Source organism: Diadema setosum, chromosome 5 (assembly GCF_964275005.1).
Source record: "Diadema setosum chromosome 5, eeDiaSeto1, whole genome shotgun sequence".
NCBI lineage: Eukaryota > Metazoa > Echinodermata > Echinoidea > Diadematoida > Diadematidae > Diadema > Diadema setosum.
In genome coordinates, this window is record NC_092689.1 from 32,790,795 (window position 1) to 32,811,270 (window position 20,476).

Consider the following 20,476-nt stretch of genomic DNA (forward strand, 5'->3'; position numbering starts at 1 on the left):
TATCGAGATTATCCACATGTATACTCTCACAAAGACCAGCCTGTACAAATACGCGTGAGAGAACGGAATATTAAGACGGCGCTAGTAAGTTTCAGCATAGTACTTAAGCCATTTTCACACAATCAAAAACTCTTAACATGTTTAAGAATGAAGAAAAGGTCAGGATAGTAATGCGTTTTCACGGTAGGATGATGACGTCACAGTACTATCGCTCCTCCTCGCCCGACAGAGTCCAGTCCATCTTTAAAGGGCAGCGACGAAACCAGCGGAGCAGAAGGGCTGATCATGAAATCAAACAGTGGGAGTGGACGTGCTCAATTTAGAGTGCGACACGACCTTATTACATGGTTATAGAAGAGCCCGATCTCCTCTCATGCCACCTTAAAACATTTGGTGACGTCACGACTTTACAAGTAACGTCCAGCTAACAGGTGTGAGGAGCACGCGCAGAGCACAGACAGAAGAAAGAGAGAGACAGACAGACAGACGGGAGACATTTTTTTTTCTCTCTCTCTCTTTTCAAACTAATCAAAGAAAGGGGCCTGGATGTATATCCTGTTGCAATGCCGGTTGCGTCACTTCCGCCACGCGTGATTCTTGAAGGATTTTTTTTTTTTTACTTGTCGAAAAGAGTCAGTATTACAAGCGTCACGTGGTTTCGGCGTCCCTCCTATCATACCTCGCTCTCTTTAGACGTGGAGTGCGCCGAGTGGTTGGAGCCTTTCCTGAAGGGCGGGTCCTTCAGCTTGAACGGCTTCGTCGAGTCCACGTTATTCTTCAGCGACACCGTCAGGCCGTATTGCAGCTCGCATTCATCGGTGAAAGTGTCGGCCTTTGTGACCGGTAACTGGAGGAAGGAGATTGAGGGCGAAGAGAAAAAGCAAGAAAAATGTTATTAGGAAGAGTGTTGTTGTTGTTGTTGTTGTTGTTGTTGTTGTTGTTGTTGTTGTTGTTGTTGTTGTTGTTGTTGTTATATAAAATCAACCCTATCTGGAAAAAAAAAAAGTTTGGAAGCGAGCAGCAGCTCTGATCATCAGCATACTGGAACATGAGAAGAACACAAGTACACTGTATATTATTCCTTGCAAGGGAAAGATTTGAAGATAACACCCTCCTTACTGTTAGTCGACGAAAAAGTCGCTCGATACTTTCAATTTCCACGTTTCACAAAAGAGTTTTGTTGGGTTTTTTCTTTTGTACATTGATGTACAATGATAATACAGAAACCAATAAATCAAATCAAATCAAATCAAAAATTTCTGACGCATGTCAACGCTGTATTCATTTTATGCATAAAAATAGGATATCAAAATAGAATCCTGATTTTGAAGATGTGCGGGGTCTGAGATTGTAATATGAAGGAAAAGACGAGTTCTTGAAAACACTTCGCATTCGGTGAGAATACCTTCTATATCATCAACTATTATACGCAAACGAGTCACGAGTTACAAGACATATAAGCCGAAGTTTTCATCATTTTTATTGCATCACCTCTCCGCGCCGAGGAGAGTTACTGGAGGAGTCAAACAAGCCGTGTCTTACCCTCGTGTATCTCGCAGACGACAGATTCTGATTGGCGTCGGTCTCGTGCTCCAGCTCGCTCACTGGGTAGTTGCTCTGAATGTATTCGTCAACCGCCTCCTGGTACCGCCTCTGCGACGCTTCCCTTTCTTTCTTCCTACACGCAAGGGGAGAGGACAATCATATAGATTAGATCCCTAATTCTTTTCTTTCTATATCTATCTTCATATATTAGATGGATATATATATATATATATATATATATATATATATATATGTATATGTATATATATATATATATATATATATATATATATATATATATATATATATATATATATATAGATATATATATGTAGAGGTGGATAGATAGACAGATAGATAGATAGATAGATAGATAGATAGATAGATAGATAGAGATGGACGGACAAATATGTGGAGTGATAGATGGTTGACATGTGTATACCAATAAAGGTTTATATCTAAAAACGATTAAAAGATTACCTCATTATCGATAATAATTCTTTGGCAACAAGCGCCGATGAATATTCACCTATACAAATTTATAACTACAAATTATCCCCGTTGTCTCTGTCGTTGATAAGATGTATGGTAATTATAAACATACACAAAGTGGGATTGATTTTAAGAGGCACATAATTTGACCAACAATTCATCCCAACCGAAAGAGTGAAAGGAGGGAACTTCAGAGACAGCGTATGCAGAGACAATGTAAAACTTTGCTTTTTGCATAGGTATTTGCAGGTAATCAACTAGCTCTATTACAAAATTAAGTATCACATAATATTATGGATTTGAACAATCCTTTTCGAATCAAACCTTCTTTACACACGAGTGTTAAAAAGAACAAAATAAGGCATGCATGGTACAAAAGTAGACATAATCATAGCTTAAATTGGAGATATTACGAAATGATGTATTAATAAAGGCAAAATCAATAAAGGAACATAAAGGCATGAATGAGCTATGATGACTTACTTCCGCAATATGTATATGACGGCCACTATAAGACTCAAAAGAACGACAATGCCAAATATCGTTCCTATAACGAACACTTCCCAATAATCGCCGAAAAGTTTTCCTACAAAGGGGGAAAAAAAGAATGCAAACAGAAAATACGAGAAAGAGAACATGAATGGGTGAATGAAGAGGAGATCGTTATTCAGTCACTTTTTTTCCGGCTGACACGGATACGATGATTATTATCTTCGTTAGGCATAAAACTGATTAGAGAATGATGAAGATCGACAAGATGAAGTTTTACATTATTACGAGAGAGTCGCAAAATAAATATACAGTGTTTGTTAAGATAAGAGCATGGAAGGTGAAAAACAACGAATTTTATTCTTCTTTTTTATCATGGATTAAAGAAGTGAAATGCTGATCATTATTTGTGACAATTTTCACGAATTTAACTGTGATTCCTGGTCATGATATGTTACATACAACGATCCCCATGTATTTATTTATCTCGACAGCGATCTTGTCAGTAACAAAAATTGTCGTGGGTTCGTGGACCCTTTTCATTGATACATGTTGTATTATAATCAGTGTCATAAAACACAAAATTCTACAGTTTTGAAAAACTTTAGGGCAAAGACATGACTGACTCAATTTTTTTTCTCCATAAACAACACAAATTTTTCAGTGAGTTTTGAGAATTCTGCCTGTTAAAGGCGTATCCATCTATCTATCTATTCATCTATTTATCTATCTATCTATCTACATATCTACATATCTATCTTTTTATCAGCTGGGGGATAAAGCAGAATAATGTATAATCTTCTATTTGATAATCTATTCATTTGTTTGTTGTTCTATTGTCAATTTCTTCCTTCTTTTTTTTCAAAGCTGTTCCTTTGTTCACGTTTCCATACATTTTAGTTCCTCTCCATTTTGACGTTGTTGGTTTTGAGGTTATAAACATAAGTTTTGAGGAGAGTGTGTGTTTGAGGATCGAGGCATAGTGATGATGTCACGGTGTGAAAAGAAGCATGCATGGCTGGTGGTTATCATTAAACTCAACATTTATGATTGCATCATCAATGTTGTGTGGATGAATTCTTACCTGTCGACGTGCCAATTAAAATCTTCAGTTCGCATCTCTCTCCTTCGTGTCCCTGTGGGCACCTACATGGAAAGGAAAAAGTCGGACATCACTTACCATGGAAACGGGCTTCAGTATAATCACTGAGATAATGGTATTAATATATTTTGAGCAAATAATTGTTTACACAATTGTTTACTTTTCAATGAATGTAGCTTAGATAGATGAAGGGCATTTTATCTTTGCATTCCCGTGATTATAGGAAAAAGGAATAATGAACTTCATCACGAATCTCCGGTGTGCGACTTTTACAAATCCCAGTACGGTGCAATTTTTGGTGGTCAACACTGATAGCCTCTGTAATCTTGTGTCTAAACGGTGCTACGTTCATTCAGTGCTTGCAGACTAATCCTTTATGATTTGTTACCCTATTCCACAACACCGAATTCTGTTGAAATTCAATTTATTTTGTTGGGTGAAACATGATCACTGTATATCAAACATGGTTATCACTAATCATGTTTCCTTAAAAAAAAAATAAATAAATAAAACATTAAACTATGCTTCTCCGCTTTTTATTTTTATTTCAAATTGCATCATAGCAGTGCGCTAAAGTGAAGATATGCCACTCATTTTGAAAACTATTACTTTATCATATGCTTTTAAAAATATGCAGTAGAGAAAAAGATGGAGGGAATCACAGAGAAGAGATCGGCAGAAATGGCAAGAGATAGAGATAGAGATAGATAGATAAATATATAATAGAGAAAGATAGGTTGATAGAATGCGACAGAGATATCTATATCTGTAAATATATATATATATATATATATATATATATATATATATATATATATATGTAAAGAGCGACAGAGAGAGGGAAAATAGGAAGAGAATGGAAGTATACGATCAACAAGCCACGAAACGGCTTAGGTTGCTGACTTACAGGCACGACGGTTTCTGAATGCCGGACACCCATTGGCACGTGCCGCCATTCAGGCAGTAGTGAAGGTTGTGAGTCTCGGGGCACTCCTCCAAGTGGGAACTCGATGTCTTCGAGACAAACTGCGTCGTGTTCGTGGTCATGGCGTCGTCTGCAACGAGAGGAATGCATAGAGGATAAAAGGAAAATGATAATAGAAATATAGGAACGATGCGCTACATACTGCACTTTCATTTCTATTATGGGATATAGGAGGATCAAAAAACAGAATGTTTTATATTAACATGTAATCGTTTATACACCAATATGTTTGTGTGTGTGGTTATATAGATAGATAGATAGATAGATAGATAGATAGATAGATAGATAGATAGATAGATAGAACACTGATAGATAGATGTGAGATATATATAGGGAGATATAACAACGTTTTCTGATGTAGTATTCTCATAATACTTTGATATTATCATGCAGATGGGCGTCAGCGTGTAGCTTTAGTACAATGACATTTTGTTTCGTTTTGTCCGGGTTAACTTTCTATTCCATATCTTTTATATTTCTTCTTTTTTTGGGGGGAGGGGAGATGGTGTCTATTAAGTGAAAGGCGTCGGTAAATGTTTGATCAATGGGTGTGTACCGAAAGCAGGATCCAATTAGTGGAATCAAATGAGAGTCCTCCGTGTGACAAAGAGTGAGCGAGCCATCCCTCATTTGGCACAGAGGGCGGAGTCCTCTTCGGCACTCTATTCATCCTCCTCGCCATCAGGCGGCGTCATGTTTATCACATCTATTTTCATTTTATTGCCATCATTATCTATTATCGTACCATACACCTAAATTTACTCGGAAGTTAAGGGTGTGTATATTGGCGACAGTTGCGTAGACTCGAACAAGTGAGTCAATAATTACGATCAGACGTGGTTGTTTATATTTTTGTATACATGTAAATTGTATTACTTCGCATATCAAGGTCAGTGTTGTAGGAATTCCAATCTCAATTCCATCACAATCTTAATCACATATTATATCTATAGAGCTGTTACAGGATAACTTTGCATTCTTTTCACAAGATAATCCTACGACTTTGAGGAATGTATTGATCGGAGTCATCACCCACGTATACCCGTGAACAACGCCATTTCGGGACATTCCATCATAATCCGCCATTCAAGTGTGAATAGCGCAAAACCAGCATATTTGGCACTTGGTTCGCCGGGTATGGCGCCACGCCATATAGGGACACAACACTCGTGTTAAAAAATCCACCAGATGGCTTACGATTAGAGCATGTTTATATACTATCATGACATGGTGCTCACCTTTCTTTACTGTTCCCTCGCCCACTCAACGAACGGGCAAATAATAATCATGTTTGCTTGTCTATGACATGATCAACAAAGAAGACGAAACAGGCTTGGTGCTGCATTTTTTCTTCTTCTCCTATAATTACCCAACCGCCTACACACAAAATAGCATACATTCTTGTCTGAATGAATTACTATTTGGTGTGTAATTGGCGTGAAGGTAGTGGGTACGCCATTCAACAACTAGCACTGCCAAGTTAATGAAATAGGTACAGACGTATGTTCAATCTCTAGTCTACGGGCACACAAAGTCAATTCGAACAAGAAAGTCCTCATCGTCATAAAATAAAAACCACCTTTCTCCACACCCCTGTCCATTGACTCCTTGTTAATTTTTTCCCTTCAATCCTGATACGAAGACTGGAAGTACAATTGTCTGTCCTGTTATATACAAGGGATTAGCTTGATAACGGTTCTCCCCTGGAACTCTACTGCCGCCCAACACCACCCCCTCCCCTCCAGACAGCCAGTCTGTGAAACCTTGTAGACGCATTTTAGTTTTAATAGTGCAAAAAAGACTTGAATTTCCTTGTGGCACCATGGATTCTTAAAAAGATGGCACTGGTCGTGGCCATAAAATCAATATGGCTTCACACCAAGTATTAATCAGTCAGTGTCTACTCTAGAAAGGAAGTAACCACAAAACAAACACATGTGTACACATAAAAGAGGCGGAGGGAGCTTATCGTCTAGACTTCTTACATACGAGATAATCTCTAGAACGAGCTAATGACATCAGTTGTACATACTATACGTCACCGGAATTAGAATTATGATTTCATGGTTGGATGTTTGTAGAATATCCTCTTGAGTAAACCATCAGAAGGGTTGCAAAAACTTGTCGTACAACTATCTCGACCACAGAATTTAGCGGATGGAATGGACAACAAACCAATCAAACGGAACGAGGTATTTGCGGTTTGATCATCTGGTAACGCAGGTCATTATGGGTGTGTTTTTTTTTTCTTCTTATAATCCGTTTGGTCCTTATAAGCGGAAGTGTCATATTAGTAGTAGGAACACATTTGTTTATACCAAGCCAAAGGATTATAGACAAGACAAGGATATACTAAGTAACGGAATATGCCTGGGGAAAGAATTTCTTTGTTACAAGAGCACGTCTTTGAAATTAGGACCGAACATGAAAACAGACAACGGTAAATGGTAGCATGGACAATTTTCTGCAGATTTCAACATATTTTGAAATCATAACAGCGTTATTGTTTTCACGCTTTGTCCATTTATATTAGTCTTTTTCTTAAGTACCTGATGACGAAGAATAGAAGGAAAACATATGCGATGAATTATCATCATTATCAACAAGAACAATGCAATATTCTTCCTGCATCCCAGCAGACACAAAGCAAAAGATCATGAACATGCAGTGCTGTGAACATATGCCTTTGATAACTTAGAACTATCAAACTGGCAGTATCAATTTTGAAATTCCGAACATATCAATGGTTAGGTACCGTTATAGACAGCATCCGGCCGTGTCAACCGGTAATAGCTTAATGTCATGCTGTCATGGCAACCCAACGAAACATGGTGTTCACGCGCCTGCGTTCAAACGCTGAAATTTTATGAATGGAATTCCGCGGGATCGGCTGACGTTCGAGCATTATCGATCACTTAAGGTAGGAAATGAAACATAATTTCCGGCAAGGCGTATATTGCTTCCGCTGTTATGCTTTTTAGAACCAGTATAGTCTCTAATAATAGCCCCACCCATCGCTAACTTTAACTCTTAAAGCTACATAATATTGCTCACTCGCCCTTTTCTGGGTAAACTGCATGATTAGTGTTCAGACTAATATTCATTATTAGGCACTTAGGCTGGCATCTGATAGAGAATTAGATTGGAAGAAAACAGGCTCAAAGCGTTGTCCCCATAACGTTCTCACCTTGAGATTCGATTACATGAGTGAGACATAAATAGCTCTTCCTGTCGCTATTACGCTGATTAAAGAACTTTTCAGATTGAAATTGAGAGGCAAATGATTAAATCCCGGTTGTACCGATGCTGTATAGAACGATCGGGTGAATTTAGGTTTCATTCTCGATAATAATAGCGAGAATCTCCGTCGAAATGTATATGTCGTAGCTAAATGACGTTACATTACAAAGAGAAGACAGCACGAAAGAGAAAGAACGTAAGAGAGAGAAGAAAAAAAGAGAAAAAAAGAATGCCTCCAGATTTTGGTAAAAAGTGATAATAGCACGATATAACACCCGCCTCGCGTTTCCGCATTTAGCCCCTGTTTGATCAAGCCATGCAGGGTTGGATAAAGGACGCATAGGTATCTAGCACGATCAAACAATGTGAATGGAATCTTCAGACATTAGTGAATAAACTCTTTTCTCATTCTTTACCAGTGACTCATCACTTCTATTCAGGCAGAAATTCCAAGCCTATTCTAATAAAAGACATTTTCAAAATACGCACGATTGATTTCGGGCGGTATCTAATGACAGGTTCATTCACACACCATCCACGCAGTGACATCCGCATGCTCTGCATGTATACACACACAAACACACACACACACACACACACACACACACTCACTCACGCTTAACAGGAAGTAGACAGATATCAGACATTGTGAATACCAGCATTATAATAATATGACTGAAACTCAATACCATCATCTATGCAAATCTGTTTCTCTGTTTCGCTTTGACTCATCTAGTATTCCCCCTAACTTTGATAGAACGGCGAAGAGACAGATCATTAATTGATTTTTAAGTCACTTTAATTCTGTGAGTGACGTCACTTAAAGGCTTAATAAGAATGGCAGTGAAAGAGTGTTCGCAACCAAAGATAACACCTATTAAAATATAATACTTAAATTCCCTCCATTCTTGCGATGAATATCTCAGAATTTAACATACAAGTCAAATATCTGGAGAAGACAAGGGAAAGATACTAATCTTCCATCTCAAACTTGAAATATTAAGGTGCTATTCATTCTGATGACATACAGTTATTTGAAGAAAAAAAAAATGGGACAGGCTGCTACAAGAGGAGTGGGGTGTCGAGGGCTGATTCAAAGGCTTTTGTGTTACCATAAATATTTTGCATTATTCCTTTTGCTCAAATTCATACAAAACTGAAAACACGTTTGGACAAGTTCCTCCGGAAACGAATACATCTCATACAAATCGTTGTTTGACTTCCAGATGACGTAGCAGACCTACTTCTGTAGACCGCCTGACGACCGGACGTGGAATTGCCACAATAGTAGCTTTGATGCATGGCTGCAATTCAATGGTTAATGGAATGCAGTACAGACGAGTCCAGTGTTTCGGTGTCCAGAGCTATATAGAGTCATGGGTTTGACCGTCTCGCTTCGAAGGTTTATCCTTCCTCTCTCTTCATCTCTCCTTCTCTCTTTCTCTGCCTTTCTTTCTTCAGCTTATCGATTAGCATGGTTCTCTTCCCAACAGGACACCAATGAAACAATGAAAATACATTTTGAGGTAACTCGCCTCAGCATGAATACCACCAGTTCTTCGCTGTCCAATAGCATAGCATATCAATTTCGTGCTGCATCGAGTATTATAAACGCCGTGTTTAATACCATGCGTTGCCGTCTCATTCGGGTTCATTTAAGTACAGAACAGCATGCAAAGAAAATTTGAACACTTTTCTTCATCAAAAAGATAGATTAAAAACTTTATTTCTGTTTTTATATTATCTTTTTGTATGTCTTGTATCTTTTTGTATCGCAACAAGATTGATGTTAGTTGATTTTTTCATTTTGTAGATCAGCAGTAGATCTTATAAATTTCATTTGTGTAGAGAGTAGACAAAATGAAGAAAACTCATCACCTCATATCTTCACCCCTCTGGCTTGATAATCTCTTGCTTTTCAAGATTGATGTCATTAACAGTTTGAAACTTGATTGATAATGTTCTAACAAAAGGGCGATGAGAACGAACTGATCGTTGCCTGTTTCAATTCCCTAGATACTTATAATAATTGACATGTTAATTCCCTAGATACTTTGCATGTTAATTCCCTATAGATATTATACTTGCATGGCGTCACAAATTATATTGTTAACAGTCCTGAAGCTTTTTCCCGGTGTTGTCTTTGCTGCACACGGTCACTCGCATATTGGGATCAATGTCAGGGATTTGACCTTCAGACCTCAAAAATAACTCGCTCTTATTGAGTGCTCTCAAAGTTCCTGTTTATTGTTTAGAAAACAAACATGACCCTCTATAGCTGGTCTCATGCTTTGGCCCTGTACGTATTCAGATAATTGCTCTCTACTCCACTTTCGATATTAAGGGAGTCACAATCAGAGTTACCTTTTTATAACTTCTTCATCCCTTTTTTTTAAACAAAATTGGAAGAGTTCAGACAGTTTAGCAGTCCTGAGTTTGCTAGGGACTGATAATTGTTTTGCAATCAAGATAAATATAAGATACGCACAATAGCTAATTCTTTGTCTTTGCTTAGATATCATCTGCAAATTTCCGAGTTCTAGAAAAGTTCGGTTACCTAAATTCATATCTTTTAATGAGCACTGCTCGTTATGAGGTTACTGCTCATTACGGGGTTAGACTTTATCGAACCATTACCTTTGATTTGATTATATAGTTCGTTGCCTGTGAATGTTTTATATACTTTTTTTTTTAATTGATAATATTAATGAATATAACTAAATGTGTAGAATTACTGTGTGAGTGAACAGAAAAAGAAACATTTACGAGCTTACTTTGAACGTCGTTTAAATGCACACTGCGGTTACTCCCACAATTACAAAAGTGTTACATTGCCTATCATCAGCATGAAAGAAACGTGTACCTGTTGAATTGGACAAGACTTCTGTACACAAGAGTGTGTATTGATGGCCTGGAGCTGATCAAATATGCCCCGAAGCGACCTTTACACTCCCCACTTCATGATGAATACCCTTTACGGACTTCGACATTGTGTTATTATTGTGACATCATTGTACACAACTACAATACTTTTAATTCGTGGTTTTGGGTACGATCACCATTACAAGCGTATTTGGAGTTAAGTCAGAAAGTTTCAGGGCGGGAAGGCGCTGTCTGTGCGCCAAACTAAGAGAACCGAAATTAGCTTTAAGAGTCGATCGCTTATAAGTTGTTCTATACCACAAGGAATATGGATACGTATGATAATGATGACTACTAAATAAACCTTTAAGCTGACATTCTGTCGTAATATAATGTCGGCCTACCTGATTATTCGTAGTGCATACCGTGGTAGAAAAAGAGCGTAAAGAAGTACAGCCACTAGCAAGTTAATATCCGTGTTCAGATTCAGACCGCGTCTGACACAAGTGAGCAACTTCTCCTTTTATAGCTCGCTTGTATACAACACACAATTGGGGGAAATGCTTATTCAGATGATAAATCAGTGAATGATATATAACAAAGGATTCTTATGCATGGGTAAGCTTAATTCATTTTGCCTGATCTCCCGCGTTCTGTTTGCGCATACTTTGCTGGAACGTGTTTGGACTTTAGACTGTAACTCGTTAGGCGTGTAAGAGAACATAAAAAAAATGTCGACTGAACGCATGCTGTTTTACTGCTACAGCAGTTTTTTGCCAAAATTTATAAATCGATATGCAATTTTCCATAACGCAATACCGCTTGCTGTTAATCTCCTGAGTGTATGTTCTTTTGTATAGTTCTAACAAAAATATTTTTCTTTAATTCCCTTTTTCTTCTTTTTCTTTGTGCGAAATATTAGCAAACCATGCATGTATTGCATGGGATAGGTAATGCGTATGATTGAATTGGCATACATGCGCAGCTAGGACTGGGTCCCAAGACTGAAGGGATGTCGTCACTAAATGAGCTGTCAGAGAGAATTGGGGAATGCTGATAGACTTTAAGGAACCAAAATTCTTCCAGATATTACCCTGACGCTGATTTCAAATCCGATTTTCGTGCAGATCGAGGAATTAAACGCAACACCACAGCGACTAAAACCCCATAAAAATCGTCTCCTTTTCACTGAAAAACCTTAATCTCTTCCCCTCGTGATAGCAATACATGAAGGCACAAACACGTTAACTTTTACATAATACCATGTTTAAAAAGTAGAAAAAGAAATAGGTTAGCCATTCCAATGCACTCATTTTAACCCCATGCGTGTCACATTCTCGCATGCTACAATGATACGTAAAAATGCATTATCATCACAAAAGTTAAGTCAAATGTATATGAATTGAAAAATAGAGATACCTCCTCTGTAGCCCGTGTCTCTTACTCTGAAAGGATGCACTATACGCACCTACAGACTTTCTTGCTTCAACAGTGCGACGGTAGGACCTACAATAGTTTAACTTTCGCTCTTGACATTCACAGAAATAATACCAGCATTATACACTCAGAAGTTCGCACCCTGACTTCTATGTGGTTCTCCAGCAGTTGAAGAGCTCTTTGGTTTCCTATTTGCAGAAATTGATTGTGTGTTCTTCACTTCAGAGAGCTAACCCCACGAGTCGAATTCGGTAAACCGCACGTTCACGAACTCGGGGGGACGTGTTTCCCCGGCGAAATACCGGAAGCTTGTGGTATTGTGCAATAGTTCACGCTCGCGACGATAACGCCGGCTAAATAGAATGATGAATGCTTGTATTGATTATTGACCAAGCATTGTCCATTCACCATGTCTCCGTTTACATTCCTGGCATTTTTTCTAAGTAACTTGAAAAGAATGTCTTCTAGTAGACTATGTCTATCAAACTAGTTTTTCTGTTCAATCGTAATGTTGTGGCAGTATTGCGCCAGACAATATCGCTTCAAATGCGACTTCTAATAATGTAATCATTGCAATCTATTAATATTCGCAAAGGGGAATTTATTTCCTGACTAAATAAGTACCCTTCCGTCACGCCAACGTACGCGAAGGCATGTGTGTGTCTTTGTGTGTCTGTGTATGTGTGTGCGTGTGTGTGCGGTGGTTGGACGTGGGTGAATTGAAAAATGTGTGCATGATAGTGTATTCACGTGTGTAAAAAGCATTATGCAAGCAGACGACTTGAAATATGGTCGAGTAATGAAAATGAAATATAATATTGTATTAAACAAAGTCTTTTCAATGCACTAAGTTTGAAATTTTTGTGGGATATGATAAAGGCGCATATTTGAGGAGTAACCGTTCGCCTGTAATTTAATGCTATCAAATTCAAAGCCTTACCTGCTGGATTTGTGCCATAAAATGAAGTCACAGCCGCATCATTTGTTTCCACGTCAGCCATAGCGAGAAATTTCTAAATATTTTCGAGATCTCCGATAGTCAGCAAGACTGCACCGCTGCGAACCAGACAAAGTTATCGATCTGTGTTCGTTGGAGTTCGCTCTCTGGAAGCCGGTTTGTAACTCTAGAATGATCGTGGCATGAGCTGCTTTTATCAGCACAGCGGCAGACGATCAAGTCAACTTTGGCGTTTTTTTACGTTTGTCGGTGTGGATAGTGGCGGGCAGACGCTGAGCGACACACGTGCGCGCAAGCGGAGTCGTCACTTCTCAATGAACACGGAGAGAGTAGATATGCGAGTTTTTATTTATAGGTGAGCTTCGATCTCAGGGCGGCGCTGTGTGGGGAAAAAAAAACCTAATCGCGTGGTACACGCGCAAGAGAGCTATAACGGCTTTAGGTTATTGTGGAGTAACCATAAAAACAAGATTACTATTTCCTTCCTTTCTTTTTTTCATATCGCCACGCCACCTACACGACTAAAACAACAAAAATGATTATTATTTGTATTCCGTGTGTTGTTTGTCGTTTTATTTTGCTGTTGTTACGGCTGATTCTTCATCAGGACCTATCTATGTTCATGGGTATACCTTTATCTGCCGGAAGCGAAATCTCTACCGGAAATATAGGGCACAGGGAGCGTAGTTAGGCCGGAACGTACCCTAGGGTTAGTGACGCTTTTGACATCACAATCCCACTAAGTTACCCGGACATACACGACTACCGTCCCTCCCACATTTGAAGTGATAACGCTGAAATTAGGCTGATCTGACGTCCAAGATCTCTTTAGAATTTTCTGGTCTCCATCGGAAAGAAGAAAAATAAAAACATGATGTTTATAACCACTACCGGCATTTTATTAAACCAACGGGGGAGGGGTGAATTCAACAATGACTATAAATATGCATTCATTATATACTCCGCGGTACACTTGTTTTCTTGCCTGTTTAGCACATTAGTTTTCACATTTTATATTTGTTACAATGTATTGATTTATGATGTATTGTATTCATCAAGTATTGACCATATAGGGATCCAAGACTTCAATGTCTCTATTTGCTCAAAAAACAATGTGACCCTCAGTTCACAAGAGCATCAAGGATGTCTTGAACATAAATTTTCACACGACACGTTGAAGATTACAACTATAATTTTTCAGTTGACACAAACTTTGCATGATACGATTCATATTTGTGATTTAACGTTTAAATAAGAGTTAAATCTTCAGAACACCAAAAAAATGTCTTAACAATCAGGTAAATTTTGAGATAAAGATGTTACCATCTTATTTTCTAATGCCCCGAGGGTTGATGTGATGATGATGAGTAAAACTATAGGTCGCACTTTTCCTTCTTTTCCTTCAGTAAGATCATACAAATTTCTCCATTCCAATTATATTTGGGACTTCATCAGAAATCATCAGCTTGTTTTCAAATGATTTGCGAGTGTCTTCTCTCATTAGCTTTGTTTGTGCTCTTCAAAATGATTCTGTTTATGGGTCTAGTATATGTATATGTATGTATAAAGATAGATAGATACATACATATTTGTACATACATACATACATGTATAACGTGGGATGGAAGTTCTTGTGGCAACAACCCTTTGGGTGAATTCGAATGATACATTATACGTGGCTCACTTTTCGAAAAATTGCAAGATTGACAGTTTCGCCCATTTTACACGGACAGCTATTTTACTTGCCATTCGTATACGTACATCTATACTTAACTTTAATTCTACGTATTAATCTTCAATTCTGTGACATTTTCTGACAACCATGAAGAGACCCAAACCCTTAATATTCCGATCTGAAGCATTATTATGCATGTATTCGATTGACTTGTGTCATCTCTAGAGGTGTTTCACAAAGAATTTAAGTCAATCTTAAAAGTAAGTTAAGATCCACTTAAATTATGGCATGCCAATGGTTTCCCTGTATATCGGTTTTATTAACAATTTTCAGAATCCACTTCAAATTGTTATTAAAAAAATGATAGACCAATTCCTTTTTTACTTATAAGTTTATTTAGTGTGCAGGTACTCATTTTGTACACACGAAAAAGTTTCCAAAATGTAAATTTTCGTCAGGTAGGTATTTAAGACGCATACAGCGTATCATGATTTTTTAAGTTAATCTTGACTATTAGGATCGACTTTAATTCTTCGTGAAACACACCCACATGTATTTGTTTTTGTGCAAATGGGTTCGCTGTGGAAATTCATCAGTTCTTGTTGGACTTGTCTTAAAATCATCGTGATAATTCCTCTCTTTTTCACCTTTCACCCACCCCCAAAGAAGTTATATATTTTGTACAGTAATTAACACCTGGGTCATGAATGACGAAACAATACACAAAATGGCTTCCAAGTTATATGATGTAGAATTGGAATATTTCAGTAACCCCCTTTTCGAATACTTTTCGTCGGCTCTTGCAAATCGACCTTCAAAATTGACCCTGTAAAAGATTGTCTCAAACACTTGTATGGGTTTGTAAGACGTTATTCGGATCGGTGAACGATGTTTCATCAAGCAGTGTCAAGGATATAATGATAAGCTACGCTTTGTCAATTATCATAATTCTATGTTTTCCCTATTCGTTTCATAGTCGACGTCAGAAGTGTAAGGTTTCGTTGCCTACATTGCGGACAGCATTGATTCTACGGCTGCACTGTTATCCTTACAAGAAAACGGAGGGTATAGATGTAGTTATATAGATATCACACTGAAGTCATTCTATCACGTAAATTATACACTGAATAGTAGGTGTTATATGTGACGAGTTGTCGATTTGAGGGGAGTTTTTTTTTTGGGGGGGGGGGGACGGGGGGAGGCGAAGGTTTTCAATTTCCAGTCTCATGCCGTTATTGTGCTTTCCCTGTCTGTATGAGTTCTTTGAGTTGAACTCAGCATGTTGCCACATATTTATGATCACGGCAACATTTGATTTAGTACATCTAGGGAACATAATTTGCACGTATTTGATACACAAATAAGTTATATAATTATATATACACACATATGTATTATATATATATATATATATATATATATATATATACATACATATATACGCGCACTTGGCACACAGCATTGAAAGATACATTAAATTTCATGATCTCAGCCATTTCAAGACCGATTTTCATGAAATAAATATTGAATTCCTCTTAGAATCGTATGCTCTTTAACACTTCGTAAGTGGTTTCTAAGCATTTTGCAAAAAGTTAAAAGCTATATTCTCATCTCAACCAACACTATTCCATCCCTTTATCTCTTCTTCGGTCCTTTAATTGCTACCCCCCCCCCCCCCCCCTTCACGATGAAAGTCTGCATGGTGACGTCGCCGAACACTGGTCTTTTGGCTTTGATATTTTCTTAAGTCTGCGAGATTGTAAGCTTTCTTATCATACAAATAATTATAATATACCCTTCTTTACGTCCAAACACCCCTATACATACATCACAAAAGATGCAAAACTTCCAGGACCATCACAGACAAACAGTCTTGATAACGTCAGCTTCGTAGTCCAAGCGTGACGAAGCTTCGGGAATTAAACTCAATAGGCAGTGTAGAGAGCATAGTAAAATGTGTCATAAGAATCGAAATACTTGACATTTCAAAAGGCCCTTGAAAATTGTGGTAGGAGGTTTATCTATACAGAACCAAATTTCCATTTTTTATTAAACATCACATTGTTCATATTTAAAGGGAACAGCCATCTTTTCGGGTTTCCTCATCTTTCTGTCTGATGTAAATTCATCGATAAATCATAATTAAAAGAGACGTATATATTTGTTCATCTCTTCCTTAGTTATCACCCCCTCTCCCAAAAAGGGGAATTGTTTGTAAAATGTAAGCATCTGCATTCATGTTGCATTTTATGATCAATCGAATATTTAAGTCATAGTTATCAAAATAAGTTTTTGTGTTCATGTGTGTATGTAATTTTGTATGTATAACGTGGTCATGCTAGACACATGGACGATACCTGCCTTGCGGTGAAAGTGGTGCAGAATAGTATACAAACAACAAGGACTGACAAAAAAGTACATTGTTCACGCCTATCAATATTTCCATCACAACATATTCTGCTGACCACTCAGATAATCGACCGCTATAACCACTAACTGGGATACCCTTACGAAGATTAACTTTTATTGATTATACCAGTAAGGCCTTATGCGATATGTGACGGCGGACCCAGCTTATTATCTGCGACATAAAATGGTTTATAGGCCAATCAAACGGATGGGGTGAAGATGTAAAGATACATCACAGCAGTGATGACGTAATAACCCTGCGACCAATCCAATCTTATCATATTTAATGGAATTGATTCTGGGCATAGAAAGAGAGTGAGAGGGGTTGACATTTTGACCCCGAAGTACATCGCTTGGAGGTGTGAACTATATTATGCATCCTTTTTTTTTTCGATTGTATTATCCCTGCAATGTTTTCGATGCATTGTGCAAGATTAGTGTACTTTATTTTCTAGTCTATCTGTCTGTCTGTCTGTTTATTTGTTAATTGTCGTATCTATGGTTAGGGTGACATTCCTGCGACTTGTCGGTCATCAATAATTCCTTAACCATGAGTCACTCACAGTATAACCCAGGCTCTGCGTACGTAACAGTGACAGGGCGTAATAGTTCGTGTATCTACTTAAGATGTGGGCACATCGATCTACCGACTTGGAGATACTATAGTCTTACATGATATAATGTCTTCAAGGTATCACAATCGCTGTTAAAACTATTACGACGAAAAGAAACGACTTTCGAACACGATTTCAAAATGAACAAGACTTCAGTGGAAAAACAGGCAGCTAAGAACATCCAGATGAATAATTTTAAAAACTACTCCCTTGTGTGATTAAGGCTTCAATGACGGCTGTCATCCGCGCCTTTTCGCCATTGTAACCAAATATCATACAGTTAGCCTCTTCTGGTCTCCTGAAAAATGTGATAAAAGCCCAACCGTCTGCTTTATCTGTAACCCGACTTCTGGTGTGAGGTAGGCACGCTGATTTTTCACCGGAAGCTCATCCTATCAGTATTATGTGTTTGAGAAGTTATCTGCTTATCTAGAAGCGACTACCAACGCTTGACACGGGGTCTTTGTAAGGAGATATAAATGTCTGCTCTTCCAATCTACCAGCAGTTGTTTTGTCAAGTTGAGGCCAGCTACAATTACCTGTACCTGTGTTAAAGAGATGCTTGTTTCACTACTCCGTGCACTGAGAGTTATCACATGCGAGCGTATGCGCGCAACTCGGGCACGTTGGATGTCAATGTGTATTGGGTGTATCAGCACCATGTTAATGAGTGCTATACGCTGATTATCAATACCATTTGATTGGACATTGCAGACTTCCATCCTATGTAACGAGCACATGTACACAGTTTGTTACCAACTAATTAATTCTGCAAACTTAAAAAAAAAACAACAACTTTGTTTTGTATACTTACTCAGAGAATCCTGAGCAGAAGTTGTAGTGGGATAAGTTGGGACAGTTGTAGTTCTCTCCTCCCGGTCGACTGCGTCTCTTACTAATCTTAAAGCCTTTCTCGAATGTTTGATTCCATCGTACACCATTTCGTACTTGCGCCTGCTTTTCCCGCTTCTGACCAAGAAAACAATGTACTTCATCCTCTTCTTTGCTCCGGCGAGACACACCGATGGAGCTGTCTCCATGGTAACCGTATCGCTTTGTTGAGACGGCGGCGGCGTCGTCTGCTGCTGTTGCCGCGGGCGCGTTGTGACGCTAGGTCGCACGATCTTGATTTTCTTTTTCAACAGTGACTCGTCCCCTTTCAGAACCTCGACGACTCGGAACGAGTAGGCTTGTCCGTCCACCTGCTGAATCTTCCCCGACACCACAGTCGGAGATCCGCTAGTCCTCTCGGCAATCCCCAAGGAAGGGTCCGGCACACAGTTTGCTAACGTAGATGTCGATGTAGTGCAAGATACGAGCAAGACAAAGAAGATGATTCCAGGAGACAATGTCCTCCGGCAGAGACCTCCTCGAAAGCATTCTCCGGTTGCCATGTTGGTTATTTCTAACTCTGCTGACTTTCTCGAGAGAGACATCTCTCGAATCATTAAGGCGCTACAAATGTTCCCGGTTCGCTTTATCACTAAATTTTTATTCTAAAGAAATTGGTACAGCGCATACGAATTCCTGGATTGGTGAGTAATCGATGCTCTGTCGCAATACAATGACTAATTCCTCTAGTCTCCAGTTTCTACTGTTATCTGATACAAAAATGATTGATGTGATCTCAATCCAGAGCTCACTGAAAGGCTTGCTGTTGAAGTGGTCTTTCTAGAGTAACTTTAAAGGCACAATTCCCGACTAAAGAAAATTCACAAAACAAATTTGCTTCCTAATGTGCGGACGACAAAAATTAGTTGAACTTCGACGTGGTACAGCAAGACGGGGGGGGGGGGGGGTTACAGTCCCTGTCAGTGTTTTCACAGACGAATACCGACGGATATCACTTCATTAATCCAAGAGAGGCGTTTGTATTGCACTAGCCCAGATGAGATCACAGAGAAGAGAAAGATCACGTTCGAATGAATCCCTATCTCACTTTCCTTTGCAGCATGGCAGGTGGCATGAGGTTGGCCCAGAAAAGTCATATGACTGAAAGTGAGCGGTGATAATAAAGATAATGTCCAATTGTCGAGAGGTTAATGCGATAATAACGTTTGTTGAGTTCCCTCTGGGCACTGGGAAGTCAGTTGGTGCTAGCTATCTAGGCAACTTTGCACGGGATACAGTCGTGAGTAATCAGAGCGGGACTAGTCGCTCGGTTCAATCTCGGCGTATTGATTTTGGACAAATGACAATCGCGTGCGTTGGTATGCACGCTTTTCTATCATGCGGCCTACCACTCTGCCCACAACGCGCCCTCCGCTGTTCCCAAACGATTACCAAAGGAAAGAGAGAGAATACGCGAGAGAGGATCAAGGTTGCTACCACGTCCACGCCGATTTGTTGTACTTCCTCCCGAGCCACATTTCCTACTAGCCGTCAGTCACCCACCGATGTTTTGACATCAAAACTAGTTTTAGAAGTGAGAAAAGTCCAGCCCACCGGCGTGCTATGGAAATTTGACGCTGAAGAGCATACATAGCACACATCTATCCATTACAACTACAAACGCCCGCCCCCGGAAGTACCCGCTTGGCGGACGTCCGATGGTCACGGTTGAATTCTCTCGACACCTTTCCTGGACTACATAGCCAGAGAGATAGCTTGCACAATGACAAAAAATTCCCAAGACGTCCAAGAACAGAAAAAAGAGAAATAATATAAT

At 38.8% G+C, this 20,476-nt stretch overlaps 1 protein-coding gene across 1 annotated transcript; it reads right to left on the reverse strand.

The window, feature by feature from the left end:
* Positions 1-358: 358 nt before the first annotated feature.
* Positions 359-19,244, reverse strand: LOC140229314 (uncharacterized). The gene is made up of 6 exons (XM_072309588.1): positions 18,623-19,244; positions 4,536-4,683; positions 3,611-3,672; positions 2,521-2,623; positions 1,543-1,678; positions 359-847 (listed from the first exon to the last, which is right to left on the reverse strand). Exons 1-6 carry the CDS (start codon positions 19,242-19,244, stop codon positions 674-676), a joined length of 1,245 nt encoding a protein of 414 aa, XP_072165689.1. The 3' UTR covers positions 359-673.
* Positions 19,245-20,476: the final 1,232 nt, after the last annotated feature.

Coding starts and splice junctions, on each gene's coding strand:
- LOC140229314 (XM_072309588.1), bottom strand. CDS start 19,244: ATGTCTCTCTCGAGAAAGTCAGCAGAGTTAGAAATAACCAACATGGCA. Junction 3,673..4,535: donor ATTCAGAAACCGTCGTGCCT/GTAAGTCAGCAA, acceptor CTTTCCATGTAG/GTGCCCACAGGGACACGAAG. Junction 1,679..2,520: donor GTCATATACATATTGCGGAA/GTAAGTCATCAT, acceptor CCTTGCGTGTAG/GAAGAAAGAAAGGGAAGCGT.